General features: G+C 47.7%; 1 protein-coding gene across 1 annotated transcript in view; it reads right to left on the minus strand.

Moving 5' to 3' along the window:
• Nucleotides 1-15,753, minus strand: part of LOC130367890 (neurogenic locus notch homolog protein 3-like) — an 83,217-nt gene that overhangs the window by 41,754 nt on the left and 25,710 nt on the right. Inside the window, 1 exon segment of the mRNA XM_056570864.1 lies at nucleotides 15,301-15,382. Coding sequence (XP_056426839.1) covers nucleotides 15,301-15,382 — 82 coding nt within the window.

Here is a 15,753-nt window from a genome sequence, read left to right on the forward strand (position 1 = left end):
CTGATTGTGGCACATTAGTATATGTGAGGGTGGGGGGGGGACTTTTCAAGATGGGTGGTGGCCATGGCGGCCATTTTGAAGTCGGACATTTTGAATCCAACTTTTGTTTTTTCAATAGGAAGAGGGTCATGTGACACATCAAACTTATTGGCAATTTCACAAGAAAAACAATGATGTGCTTGGTTTTAACGTAACTTTATTCTTTCATGAGTTATTTACAAGTTTCTGACCACTTATAAAATGTGTTCAATGTGCTGCCCATTGTGTTGGATTGTCAATGCAACCCTCTTCTCCATCTCTTCACACACTGATAGCAACACCGCAGGAGAAATGCTAGCACAGGCTTCAAGTATCCGTAGTTTCAGGTGATGCACATCTAGTATCTTCACAGCACAGACAATTGCCTTCAGATGACCCCAAAGATAAAAGTCTAAGGGGGTCAGATCGGGAGACCTTGGGGGTCATTCAACTGGCCCACGACAACCAATCCACTTTTCAGGAAACTGTTCATCTAGGAATGCTCGGACCTGACACCCACAATGTGGTGGTGCACCATCTTGCTGGAAAAACTCAGGGAACGTGCCAGCTTCAGTGCATAAAGAGGAAAACACATCATCATGTAGCAATTTCACATATCCAGTGGCCTTGAGGTTTCCATTGATGAAGAATGGCCCCACTATCTTTGTACCCTTAGACTTTTATCTTTGGGGTCATCTGAAGGCAATTGTCTATGCTGTTAAGATACGAGATGTGCAGCACCTGAAACTACGGATACTGGAAGCCTGTGCTAGCATTTCTCCTGCGGTGTTGCTTTCAGTGTGTGAAGAGTGGGAGAAGAGGGTTGCATTGACAATCCAACACAATGGGCAGCACATTGAACACATTTTATAAGTCGTCAGAAACTTGTAAATAACTCATGAAAGAATAAAGTTACGTTAAAACCAAGCACATCGTTGTTTTTCTTGTGAAATTCCCAATAACATGACCCTCTTCCTATTGAAAAAACAAAAGTTGGATTTAAAATGTCCGACTTCAAAATGGCCGCCATGGTCACCTCCCATCTTGAAAAGTTTCCCCCCTCACATATACTAATGTGCCACAAACCGGAAGTTAATATCACCAATCATTCCCATTTTATTAAGGGGTATCCATATAAATGGCCCACCCTGTAGTTCGTTGCCTACTCAGACATCACTGTTCTTCTCAGTTACTTATATCCTATTGTAAACCCTTTTCACCCATTTCCTCACCTACATTAGTGAGATGAGTAAAACAAACCATGCTTTTGGCTGGCATTAATATCCCTATGTTTGGTGCTCATTCAACTAGAGGGGCTAATTCCTGCAACCTGGAGGCTCGTTGTTGGATATCCATAAAGCCACTAACCAGTCTTCCGAATCTATGTTTAAGACTTTCTATTTTAGACCTGAATCTTGTGTATCTTTGGTATTCCTTTAAACTTGATCTAACGCATGCTATTATATTATTTTAATGTGTTTAGCTTTAAACATGCATAATATAAGCCTCCTGTCTGACATACAATTGGAGATTTTCCTAGCCTTGGTAACGGAAAATATAGATTTCATTAACCTGTCCAGGACCAGCGGAGAACGGGTTAAACCCAGTGGGTCCCAGTTGCTACGGGCAGCCAGGACCCATGGCGGATGCTGGCACCACCAATGGGGCTGATGCCCGGCATTAACCCTTTAGACACCACAATCAAAGTTGACTGCAGCATCTAAAATGAAAGTGAAACTGTCCCGGCAGCTCAGTGGAGCTGATCTGGACTATTGCGACAAAATCGCTATGTCCCGATCAGCTCACCTGCCTCTTCATCATGCAGGCTAGAGCAGCAGGCTAGAGCAGCAAAGCGCCGATAACACTGATCAATGCTATGCTATGGCATAGCATTGATCAGTATATGCAATCAGAAGATTGAATGTTGTAGCCCCCTGTGGGGGTAAAAAAAAAAGTGTAAAAAAAATTTCAGTAATAGTAAATCCCTTCCCTTTTCCATTTTTTTTCAAATAAAATAATGCAATAACAAAATTAAAATAATCATATGTGGTATCGCCACGTGCATAAATGTCCAAACTAAAAAATATAAGGTTAGCTAAACCGCACGGTCGATGGCGTACACGTAAAAAAAAGTACCAAAGTCCAAAATTGTGCATTTTTGGTCACTTCATATGCCATAAAAAACTAATAAAAAGCGATAAAAAGTCCCATCAAAACAAAAACGGTACCGATAAAAACTACAGACCACAGCGCAAAAAATTTGCCTTATATAGCCCTGTATGTGGAAAAATAAAAAAGTTATAGGGGTTAGAAGATCACAATTTTAAACATACTAATTTTGGTGCATGTAGTTAGGAATTTTTTTAAGCAGTATGAGCGGACGCGAGTGAAGGAGCTCCGCGCTCGCTACCACCGATACATCTCCGTTCTGCCTCCAGACCGACGCCAGCTGAGGGTAACAACTACCTGTTGGTACAGCATTACATCCCGCATCATATGGAGAAATTCCTCCGCTGCAGCGGAGACTCGGGACCTGATGCGCCATCTCCCCGCGCCTCTCAACACCAGGCGGCCCTCAAAATGGCGGCGGTAGCAGAGGAAGCACGGGACCCTCAGGCAACCACGCAGGTCAGCAAACAGGGAGACGGGGCTGTGGAGATGGAGGAGCAGCCCTCCCCACCTGATAATGGGGTCAGTGGGGGAATCCCTTATACGGACATGGCAGCAGTGGTGGCACGCATTCTCCTGCCGGAGATAAGGGCCTCGGTGGAGGCGGCCTTTGCTAGTTCTATCCAGCAGATACAGGCTGAGGTGACTGTGCATACCTCGAGGCTCACTGACTTGGAGCAGCGGGTCAGCAGCCTAGAAGATGTGGTCGGCACAAGTGCTACAACAGTCCAAGCTCTGACCAGAGCTAATCTCCTATTAAAAGAGAAGGTGGAAGATTTGGAAAACCGCTCCAGGAGGAGCAACTTGAGAATTGTGGGATTACCTGAATCCATAATGGCTAACCAGCTTTTACAGATCTGTGCCAGGGAGCTACCTGAAGCTCTGGGACTGTCGGGTCCCTGTGTGGCGGAAAGGGCTCATAGGATTGGGCCGCCGTTACATTTATCAACGCAGTCACCAACGGATGATATTAAGCCTCGTCAAGTTATTGTTAAGTACTTGAACTATGCTGATAAAGAACTTATATTGCGCACCTTTAAAAAAGTACAAGCACCTTTAAAGATCAGAGGCGTGAAAGTGTTACTCTTTGGTGATTACTTGATTGAGGTGGCTAAGAGGCGTAAGGCTTATGCAGCAGTCTGCTCCTCCCTGGTGCAGCAACAAATACGATTTGTACTGCAATACCCGGCAAAATTGAAGATTTTCTTTCCCAATGGTAACTCAGAAAGCTTCTTGACTCCTGAAGCGGCAGCAGCGAAGATGGCCTCTCTAAAGCTACAGGATGACGGTTCGAGATCTCAGCAGAAAAGGCGCAGAATGGATAAAGACGGCACAATACCTGCGCCACCTGTCTGACGGAGTGGGACTGTATGTGGCAGACTATGTCATTACTGTTTTTCTAGGTGGAGATTGAGAACTTTGGTGGGAGACTAAGGATCCACTGTTTGAGTGCACTACCTAAAGTTTTAGTGTTACGGCTATTGTGCTCTTACTGTTCTGTATTCACTATTGCACACTGGTGCTGCGTGTTCTGCCCGACGGTTACAGGACAGTGTGCCACGTGATGCAGGTGTCTACCTGCATACTTTACCTCTATGGCCAGTTTTGTTTTATTTTAGAGGTGTTTGCCTGAGTTTATTATCCCTCTCTTCTCTATGTTGGGGCTCCAAGGAGTCCTAGGGTATATTGAGCTTGTGTACAGTACTGGGGGGAGAGGGGAGGGTTCGAGATATTTCTACGGGACAAGGTGGGGGGGGGGGGGGTTGAGTCAGGGACACATATGTCTGTCATGGTTATTGGTGGGGGCGGGAGTGGGTGGGAGGGAGTTGTGCTAGTTTGAGTAGTCCTCAGGGGGGAGTGAGTGTGCCTCTCGCCGTACGCGGAAGAAGAGAAGTCTGGGACGAGGATTTAGCACTAGGTGGTTAGGGGAGTTGTGTTATCTTCTGGCACTCTTTGACCAGAAGCAGGAACTATTGTTAATGATTGATGTATTTGTGTCTATGTCTGTTTTTGCCTTCTATTGTACGTCTTCTACTGCTCTCCGTGCTTTCCTCTTTTCTCCTTTCTTTCTGTTCCCTCTTACCTCTCGCGCTGGGGGCCCTCGCCACTCCTGTTTTGCATACGCTACTATATCTACTATCTTTCCAACTCAGTTATGAGATTAGTCTCGTGGAATGTGAAGGGACTTAGGTACCCTGCTAAGCGCAGGATGGTCTTGAAACATCTTAAAAAGCTGGATGTAGATGTTGCATTGTTGCAAGAAACGCACCTGTCAGACTTGGATTTTCAGCGCATGAAGCAGTTCTGGGTAGGGGAAGTACTGGGATCGCCCGCAGTGCAAGGGAAAGCAGGGGTGTTGATGTTGTTCCATAGGAGACTGCAATACCATATACGCTCTCAGGAGCGTGATGATCAGGGGAGATTGTTGAAGGTTGTGATGGATTCGCCAGCGGGGACATTGACAATATATAATGTTTACGCCCCTAATGTGTCTAATATGCCTTTTTTCTCGTCTCTAGAAGCTAAACTGTTACAGGACGACCCGACTGCCACTGTAGTAGGAGGAGATTTCAATGCGGTGTCTTGTACGGCCGAAGATAGACAGCGTACTAGGAGCTTATCATCCGGGGGTTCCAGAGAGGTACATGTGTTGCAAGATTTGATGACCTCCACTTCTCTAGTGGATGTATGGAGATATTTTAATCCTATGGGACGGGAGTTTACGCACTTCTCGCATGCGCAGCAGGCCTGGTCGCGCATAGATTATTTCTTACTAGTACAGGGACTCCTGGCGAGGGTGGAGGACATACACATTGGGGATCTGGTGATCTCGGATCACGCCCCGGTGTGTCTGACAATACGGGAGACATATCAGAAGGGCACAGACATACTGTGGCGCTTCCCCAATTATTTGGCGTCTGATGCAGATTTTGTGGCAAGACTCAAGGGGTGGTGGTTGGAGTATGCGGAGACTAACTCAGACGTTCTTGATAGGCCGTCTCTTTACTGGGATGCGGAAAAAGCGGTCATACGGCGGAGGATTATTGCTTATGTGGCAGCTAAGAAGAGGAAGTGCAGGGCTGATTTTGCAACAAGGACAGATAAGGTGAGGACTGCTTATACCCAGTTCGCGCATGCGCCTACACAAAACAATATGGAGGCCTGGGTGGCGGCCAAAAGAGATTTTGAAGCTTGTGTAGAGACTTGGGACGTAATGTACAGGGATCAAAAATCTGTGGATTTATTCAAGTTTGGCAACAAGGCTGGGAAGTTGCTGGCTAGACTAGCCAGACCAAGGGGGAAAGGGGAGTTTATTCGTTCCCTTATGGACAGGCGGGGTGTTTCTGACACCAGACCTAAGGACATAAATTCTGTATTGCACCAATTTTATACTGGCCTCTATACAAAGGACAACACTGATGATGCGGGTGGGCGAGCATTTCTTGCAGGCATCGACTTGCCTCAGTTGACCAGTGAAGATAGTGATATACTCAATGCGCCCATAACACAGAAGGAGGTGATGGCTGGAATTAAGTCCCTGAAAAATGGAAAGGCGCCAGGCCCTGATGGCTTTGGAGGGGAATTTTACAAGGCCTTGATGGTGGACTTGGCGCAGCCGCTGACTTCACTATTTAATAGTGTGTTGGGAGGAGAGCCTATTATGCCATCTAGTAACACGGCCTATATTAAGGTGTTGTATAAGGAGGGCAAGCCACCAGAGGACCCGGGATCGTATAGGCCCATCTCTCTGATAAATCAGGACCTCAAGCTACTTGCAAAAATAATGGCGGATAGACTGGCTACTTTTCTACCTTCTCTACTAGGACCGCACCAGACTGGTTTTGTTAAGGGACGCTCTGGAGTGGTCAACATTAGAACGGTGTTGGCTGCCTTAGAGGCCATGCACAGGAAGGGTTACTGTCCAGACCCGTCCGGCCTTTTGGCCATTGATGCGGAAAAGGCATTTGATAATGTCAGCTGGGCGTGGCTGGATAGTGTCCTGGACAAGTTTTGGGTGAGGGGTGCCTTTAGAACGTTCCTTACTGCTTTATACTCTGACCCTAGAGCTAGAATATATACACCGGGTTTTTTATCTGATAGTATTTGCCTGCAGAAAGGGACCCGCTAGGGGTGCCCTCTTTCTCCACTATTGTTTGATTTAGCTTTGGAGACATTGGCAGTTCACTTAAAGAGGTCATCACTATATAGGGGTGTAGGGGTAGGTAGTGTGGAGGTAAAGTTGGCGTGTTTTGCAGACGACATGCTATTGTTTATGGGATCTCCTAATTCACAATTACATGATGTCCTGGATGCCCTGACTACTTTTGGCCGCTACTCAGGTTACAAGGTGAATGTTTCTAAATGCCAGTTGCTTTATCTAAGCCAAGGACCGCATTGCACTTCTCGAGAGTTGGGAGTGGAGGTCGCGCCCAAATCCATCACTTACTTGGGGATCAAGGTTGGCACCATACCTTCTTCCTTATACACCCTGAACTACGCTCCTCTCTTCAAGCGTATCACCCGGGAACTGACCAGGTGGCAGGCTTTACCGCTATCTCTGTTTGGTAGGGCACATCTCCTCAAAATGGTGAGCTTTGGTAGGTTGCTATACCCCTTACAGATGATACCATTGTTGCTCCGTCATTCAGATGTAGCCACATTGCAATCGGCATTCACGGCCTTCTTGTGGAATGGCAGAAGGCCTCGGATTGCCTTTAAAAAACTGTGCCTGCCTCTGCATGATGGAGGAATTCAATTGCCTGATTTACGCCTGTATAATCTTGCTGCTCTCATGCGACATGCTAGGGATTGGTATCTGGATGCCACCTGGTTCTCTAATACGATGTTAGAAAACGCGCTTGCGGACCCTTGGGATCTAAAGGCCTTGCTGCATGTGCCCTCTCCCGTCCCATATTAAATGTAACTTATTGTTGAAAGATACAATAGCCGCATGGAAAGCGACCAGGAAAATTTATGGCTTACCTTATATTTTGTCGAGCTTCTTACCTCTCTGGAACTCCACACTGTTTCCACGGGGAACTGATCATCACTTTGCTCAGATCTGGAAGGCTAAGGGGCTGCATAGTGTGCATCAGTTGTTTTCTGGGGAGGACGGGGCCATATGGGAATGGGATACTTTACGTAGCACATTTAATCTACCTCCGGGTCATTTCTTGCACTATATGACAGCACGTTCATATGTCAAGGGCCTTCCCAGGAGTAAGGAATATCTTTCCAGGGAGGCGGTCTTCACCACTCACTTGGGTCCGGCTAAGGGTAGGCTGTCTCTATCTTATTTATATCTTACTCTTAAACAGACGACGCTACATGTACTGGGAGAATCCCTTTTCAATTCATGGGGAGAGGAACTGGACATCAATGATGCGAGGGCCAAGTTATTGGTGGGGTTACAGCACGTCAGAAAATCCATAGTGAGTGAAAGGTGGAGGGAAATGCATTTTCGTATTTTAGATAAAGCGACGTATGCATTTAACTTTTCATATGCGGATGCCCCAGCACACTATCTTAGGAGTTGCCCTAAATGTGATTTTCCTAAGGCCGATTTGCTTCATGCGCTGTGGAAATGCCCGAGATTAGAATCACTATGGGGTGAGGTGCAAGCTCTCATCAAGACGATTTGGGGTGTGGAGGTTCCTCTGTCCCCACTGACGATGATATTTCACTATATTCCCCTTTCCCTATCGGGAGGTGCGGAAGGTCCAGTAGTGACATCTAAGGGCGTACATCTCATGTTGCTAGCCACGGCCAAAAGTTTATTGCGACAGTGGTTACAGAAAGAGCCTCCTACGTGTGGGCAAGTGGTAGAGGTCATGAAGGACCTATTATTCATAGAATGATTGGATACCCTACGTGATACTGAGAAGAAAGCTGCAAGATTTTTCAAGACCTGGAGGAGGTTTATGGAGTATGCACCCAGTGAGCTAACTAGATTGATGAAGGAGTTTGTTGACTCCTCGTGGTATTGTACGGCCAGTCTTGCGGGCTCGCTGGGTGTTTTGAGAGTTGATTAGTGGGGGGGGGGGGGGGGTCCAGCGCGGGAGGTTTCTTCTTCTTTGCCTTTGTCTATATGTTCATCTTTCTATTTGTGTTTTCTATCCTATTTCTGACCCTACTTTTTCTTTTTCTATCTTTTCTATACTTACCTATATTTGCCGTTCTTATCATTCATGTGCCTTATGTAGTAGGCAGCACAATCCGGAGTTTCTTGACAAATGGTGAGAGTTCCACTGCAGTATAGAGGGTAAAAGCCCCCATATATGTACTGATGGGTTCATTGTTAAGATATCCATGTTTCTATATGTGCAAATACAGGGTACTATTGTAGGGGGGGGGGAGGGTATACCAGCACTGTAGGATGGTGTGTCTCATTAGGAACTACACATGACTGTGGGTTTGGGTAGACGTGTACCTTATGAGATAACGCTCAGGCTGAACCGAATATGGCCTATCCATCAACCTGTTTAGATGGCCAGATCTACTGTCATTTTGAGCTATAACTGATTTTGGTTCTCTATTATAATCGAGTGTATTCACGGTGACAGGTTTAGATATACGGGGACTAGTGAACACTTTTGGAGTTGTCACGATGCCGGCTGGCAGGAGGTGGATCCTCTGTGCCAGAGAGGGATTGGCGTGGACCGTGCTAGTGGATCGGTTCTAAGTCACTACTGGTATTCACCAGAGCCCGCCGCAAAGCGGGATGGTCTTGCTGCGGCGGTAGTGACCAGGTCGTATCCACTAGCAACGGCTCAACCTCTCTGACTGCTGAAGATAGGCGCGGTACAAGGGAGTAGACAGAAGCAAGGTCGGACGTAGCAGAAGGTCGGGGCAGGCAGCAAGGATCGTAGTCAGGGGCAACGGCAGGAGGTCTGGAACACAGGCTAAGAACACACAAGGGAACGCTTTCACTAGGCACAAGGGCAACAAGATCCGGCGAGGGAGTGCAGGGGAAGTGAGGTATATATATGGAGTGCACAGGTGAACACACTAATTAGAACCACTGCGCCAATCAGCGGCGCAGTGGCCCTTTAAATCGCAGAGACCCGGCGCGCGCGCGCCCTAGGGAGCGGGGCCGCGCGCGCCGGGACAGGACCGACGGAGAGCGAGTCAGGTACGGGAGCCGGGGTGTGCATCGCGAGCGGGCGCCACCCGCATCGCGAATCGCATCCCGGCTGGAGGCGGTATCGCAGCGCACCCGGTCAGTGGATCTGACCGGGGCGCTGCAGTAACGAGAGTGTAGCGAGCGCTCCGGGGAGGAGCGGGGACCCGGAGCGCTCGGCGTAACAGTACCCCCCCCCTTGGGTCTCCCCCTCTTCTTTGAGCCTGAGAACCTGAGGACCAGACTTTTATCCAGGATATTGTCCTCAGGTTCCCAGGATCTCTCTTCAGGACCACAGCCCTCCCAGTCAACCAAAAAAAAGGTTTTCCCTCTGACCTTTTTGGAGGCCAGTATCTCCGTCACAGGAAAGACGTCCGGAGACAGGAGTGGGAGAAATAAGTTTAGGAGAGAAACGGTTGAGGATGAGTGGTTTAAGAAGAGAGACATGAAAGGCATTAGGAATACGAAGAGAAGGAGGAAGAAGAAGTTTGTAAGAGACAGGATTAATCTGGCACAAAACTTTGAAAGGACCAAGATAGCGTGGTCCCAATTTGTAGCTGGGAACACGGAAGCGGACATATTTAGCGGAGAGCCATACCTTGTCTCCGGGAGAAAAAATGGGGGGAGCTCTTCTTTTCTTATCAGCAAACTTCTTCATGCGTGATGAAGCCTGTAAGAGAGAATTTTGGGTCTCTTTCCATATGGTGGAAAGATCACGAGTTATTTCATCCACAGCGGGCAAACCAGAGGGCAAGGGAGTAGGGAGGGGGGGAAGAGGGTGACGGCCGTACACCACGAAAAATGGGGATTTGGAAGAAGATTCAGAGACTCTGAAGTTATACGAGAATTCGGCCCATGGTAGAAGATCTGCCCAGTCATCCTGGCGGGAGGAAACAAAATGCCGTAAATAATCACCCAGGACCTGGTTAATTCTTTCTACTTGCCCATTGGATTGAGGATGATAAGCAGAAGAAAAATTTAATTTAATCTTGAGTTGTTTACAGAGAGCCCTCCAGAATTTTGACACGAATTGGACGCCTCTATCCGAGACGATCTGCGTGGGCAACCCGTGAAGACGAAAAATGTGTACAAAAAATTGTTTTGCCAACTGAGGCGCAGAAGGAAGACCAGGAAGAGGAATAAAATGTGCCATCTTGGAAAATCGATCAACGACCACCCAAACAACAGTGTTGCCACGGGATGGGGGTAAGTCAGTAATAAAGTCCATACCAATCAGAGACCAAGGCTGTTCGGGGACAGGCAGAGGGTGAAGGAGACCAGCAGGCTTCTGGCGAGGAGTCTTGTTCCCCGGGCACAGACAGTGCAGGCCCGCACAAAATCAACAACATCCGTCTCCAGAGTCGGCCACCAATAGAAACGAGAGATGAGTTGCACGGATTTCTTGATGCCCGCATGGCCTGCGAGATGGGAGGAGTGACCCCATTTGAGGATTCCGAGGCGTTGGCGTGGAGGGACGAAGGTCTTCCCTGGAGGAGTTTGCCTGATGGAGGCTGGAGAAGTGGAGATCAGGCAGTCAGGAGGAATGATGTGTTGCGGAGAGAGCTCTACTTCCGAGGCATCCGAGGAACGAGAGAGAGCATCGGCCCTGATGTTCTTATCGGCAGGGCGAAAGTGAATTTCAAAATTAAACCGGGCAAAGAACAGATACCACCTGGCCTGGCGAGGATTCAGCCGTTGGGCAGACTGGAGATAGGAGAGATTCTTGTGATCGGTGTAAATAATAACTGGAAATTTAGATCCCTCCAGCAGATGCCTCCATTCCTCAAGTGCTAATTTAATGGCCAGTAGCTCTCGATCCCCGATGGAGTAGTTCCTCTCCGCCGGAGAGAAGGTCCTAGAAAAAAACCCACAGGTAACAGCATGCCCGGAAGAATTTTTTTGTAGAAGAACCGCTCCAGCTCCTACTGAGGAGGCATCAACCTCCAATAGGAAGGGTTTAGATGGGTCAGGTCTGGAGAGCACGGGAGCAGAAGAAAAGGCCGACTTGAGCCGTTTAAAGGCGTCTTCCGCTTGAGGAGGCCAGGACTTAGGATTGGCATTCTTTTTGGTTAAAGCCACGATAGGAGCCACAATGGTGGAAAAATGTGGAATAAATTGTCTGTAATAATTGGCGAACCCCAAAAAACGTTGGATAGCACGGAGTCCGGAGGGGCGTGGCCAATCTAAGACGGCAGAGAGTTTGTCTGGATCCATTTGTAGTCCCTGGCCAGAGACCAAGTATCCTAGGAAAGGAAGAGATTGACATTCAAACAGACATTTCTCCATTTTGGCATAAAGTTGATTGTCACGAAGTCTCTGAAGAACCATGCGGACATGCTGGCGGTGTTCTTCTAGGTTGGCAGAAAAAATCTGAATATCGTCCACATACACAACAACACAGGAATATAAGAGATCACGAAAAATTTCATTAACAAAGTCTTGGAAGACGGCAGGGGCGTTGCACAGGCAAAAGGGCATGACCAGATACTCAAAGTGTCCATCTCTAGTGTTAAATGCCGTTTTCCATTCATCCCCCTCCCTGATGCGGATGAGATTATAAGCACCTCTTAAGTCCAGTTTGGTAAAGATGTGGGCACCTTGGAGGCGATCAAAGAGTTCTGAGATAAGAGGTAGAGGGTAGCGGTTCTTTACCGTGATTTTATTAAGACCGCGGTAGTCAATGCAAGGACGTAGGGAGCCATCTTTTTTGGACACAAAGAAAAATCCAGCTCCGGCAGGAGAGGAGGATTTGCGGATAAACCCCTTTTCTAAATTTTCCTGGATGTACTCAGACATAGCAAGAGTCTCTGGGGCGGACAGAGGATAAATTCTGCCCCGGGGTGGAGTAGTGCCCGGGAGGAGGTCAATAGGACAGTCATAAGGCCTGTTAGGGGGTAGAGTCTCAGCTTGTTTTTTGCAAAACACATCAGCAAAGTCCATATAGGCCTTAGGGAGGCCGGTTACAGGGGGAACCACAGGGTCACGGCAGGGAGTACTGGGAACCGGTTTAAGGCAGTCCTTGAAACAAGAGATACCCCAGCTCTTGATCTCCCCCGTGGACCAATCCAGGGTTGGGGAATGGCGTTGGAGCCACGGTAGTCCAAGGAGAATTTCGGAAGTGCAATTGGGGAGGACCAAGAACTCAATTTTTTCTTGATGAGGTCCGATGCACATTAGAAGGGGCTCCGTGCGGTAACGTATGGTGCAGTCCAATCTTTCATTATTAACACAATTGATGTAGAGGGGCCTGGCGAGACTGGTTACCGGGATGTTGAACCTGTTGATGAGAGAGGCCAAAATAAAGTTTCCTGCAGATCCGGAATCCAAGAAGGCCATAGTAGAGAAGGAGAAGGTAGATGCAGATGTCCGCACAGGCACAGTAAGGCGTGGAGAAGCAGAGTAGACATCAAGAACTGTCTCACCTTTGTGCGGAGTCAGCGTGCGTCTTTCCAGGCGGGGAGGACGGATAGGACAATCCTTCAGAAAGTGTTCGGTACCGGCACAGTACAGCCAGAGATTCTCCATGCGGCGTCGTGTCCTCTCTTGAGGTGTCAGGCGAGACCGGTCAACTTGCATAGCCTCCACGGCGGGAGGCACAGGAACGGATTGCAGAGGACCAGAGGAGAGAGGAGCCGGGGAGAAAAAACGCCTCGTGCGAACAAAGTCCATATCCTGGCGGAGCTCCTGACGCCTTTCGGAAAAACGCATGTCAATGCGAGTGGCAAGATGAATGAGTTCATGTAGATTAGCAGGAATTTCTCGTGCGGCCAGAACATCTTTAATGTTGCTGGATAGGCCTTTTTTAAAGGTCGCGCAGAGGGCCTCATTATTCCAGGATAGTTCAGAAGCAAGAGTACGGAATTGTATGGCGTACTCGCCAACGGAAGAATTACCCTGGACCAGGTTCAGCAGGGCAGTCTCAGCAGAGGAGGCTCAGGCAGGTTCCTCAAAGACACTACGAATTTCCGAGAAGAAGGAGTGTACAGAGGCAGTGACGGGGTCATTGCGGTCCCAGAGCGGTGTGGCCCATGACAGAGCTTTTCCAGACAGAAGGCTGACTACGAAAGCCACCTTAGACCTTTCAGTAGGAAACTGGTCCGACATCATCTCCAAGTGCAGGGAACATTGTGAAAGAAAGCCACGGCAAAACTTAGAGTCCCCATCAAATTTGTCCGGCAAGGATAGTCGTAGGCCTGAAGCGGCCACTCGCTGCGGAGGAGGTGCAGGAGCTGGCGGAGGAGATGATTGCTGAAGCTGTGGTAGTAGCTGCTGTAGCATCACGGTCAGTTGAGACAGCTGGTGGCCTTGTTGCGCTATCTGTTGTGACTGCTGGGCGACCACCGTGGTGAGGTCAGCGACAACTGGCAGAGGTACTTCAGCGGGATCCATGGCCGGATCTACTGTCACGATGCCGGCTGGCAGGAGGTGGATCCTCTGTGCCAGAGAGGGATTGGCGTGGACCGTGCTAGTGGATCGGTTCTAAGTCACTACTGGTATTCACCAGAGCCCGCCGCAAAGCGGGATGGTCTTGCTGCGGCGGTAGTGACCAGGTCGTATCCACTAGCAACGGCTCAACCTCTCTGACTGCTGAAGATAGGCGCGGTACAAGGGAGTAGACAGAAGCAAGGTCGGACGTAGCAGAAGGTCGGGGCAGGCAGCAAGGATCGTAGTCAGGGGCAACGGCAGGAGGTCTGGAACACAGGCTAAGAACACACAAGGGAACGCTTTCACTAGGCACAAGGGCAACAAGATCCGGCGAGGGAGTGCAGGGGAAGTGAGGTATATATATGGAGTGCACAGGTGAACACACTAATTAGAACCACTGCGCCAATCAGCGGCGCAGTGGCCCTTTAAATCGCAGAGACCCGGCGCGCGCGCGCCCTAGGGAGCGGGGCCGCGCGCGCCGGGACAGGACCGACGGAGAGCGAGTCAGGTACGGGAGCCGGGGTGCGCATCGCGAGCGGGCGCCACCCGCATCGCGAATCGCATCCCGGCTGGAGGCGGTATCGCAGCGCACCCGGTCAGTGGATCTGACCGGGGCGCTGCAGTAACGAGAGTGTAGCGAGCGCTCCAGGGAGGAGCGGGGACCCGGAGCGCTCGGCGTAACAGGAGTGATGTTGTTACCAATAACTTTTATCATATTGTTATTGATTCTATACTATATCTTACCTTGTGCAGATGTATCTCATTGTATCTCATTTTATTGTATACGGTTTGTTGAAATGCAATAAAACATTGTTGAAAAAAAAAAGAATAAACATATGGTGTAATTTTTACTGAAAATTGCACTGTGTAGAAATCGAAGTCCCCAAGTGTTACAAAATGGAATTTTTTTTAAGTTCCCCCCACAAATATATATATTTTTTGGCTTTGCGGTAGATTTTGTTATTAAATGATTGAGGTAATTACAAGGTACAATTGGTGACGCAAAAAACAAGCTGTTATATGGGTCTGTAGGTGCAAAATTGAAAGCGGTATCATTTTTAGAAGGAGAGGAGGAATAAACGAAAGTGCAAAAAAGAAAATACGCCTTGTCCTTAAGGTGAAAATGGGCTTGGTTCTTAAGGGGTTAAAGCGGTTCTCCAGTGAAAAACAACTTATTCCCTTATCCACCAGATAGGTCCAACCCTTGGGATGTCCTGTAATTTCCAGAACAGGGTTACTCTTTTACCTCTGATCGATGTGGCCCCCACCTTCCAAGACATATTAGTCTGGGCACTGGCGGCCAACTCAACAAATCATGAGCCACAGCGGTGTCCCGCCTCAGCTGGTCATTGGCTGAGCAGACAATCACTGGCAAGGTTAGTTCGTCTAGTATAGTTAGGTGTCAGATGACCCCTCCCCTATGACTAAGAATGGTGCCTGTGCGAGCATGAAAACATTAGCATGTAATTTTGACAGTTTCCCGATGTATCCATCCCTCAAGGTACAAATGGTGGTGTGAACTTAGCCTTACATTTTCATAAAAGTCTATCACAAACTTTACTACTTACACGCAGGAAGCTTCTCCATTAAAATACATAGCACATTTAGCTCCATTGAGACACGGTCTGTAGGTATCAAGACACTGGAAACCTGTAAGTAAGAATAAAATAATAATAATAATTTAGAAGAAAAAAAATTAAAAATAACAATTCATGAAATATTTCAAATAAAGAACAAAACAAAATAAAAAATTAAATACTTACTGTACAAAAAATGTAAAATGAAGTCCTATACAAGTATTGTATATTACCAATTTTCGTCATTAAAACAATAAAAACCAAAACATTAAAAGAAAAAAAATGTTTACATTCGAAATATTTTGTTAATGAAAATAATAAAAAGTAAAAAAAAATTAACATTTTCATCCTTTAAAGCACGTTAGCCTCTGTGGCCAAATCACTGAATATAAATTATTCGATGTGATCATTCTCCATTGACAATAACTCCTGTCATCATGACTG

This window comes from Hyla sarda, chromosome 4 (genome assembly GCF_029499605.1).
Source record: "Hyla sarda isolate aHylSar1 chromosome 4, aHylSar1.hap1, whole genome shotgun sequence".
NCBI classification, from domain to species: domain Eukaryota; kingdom Metazoa; phylum Chordata; class Amphibia; order Anura; family Hylidae; genus Hyla; species Hyla sarda.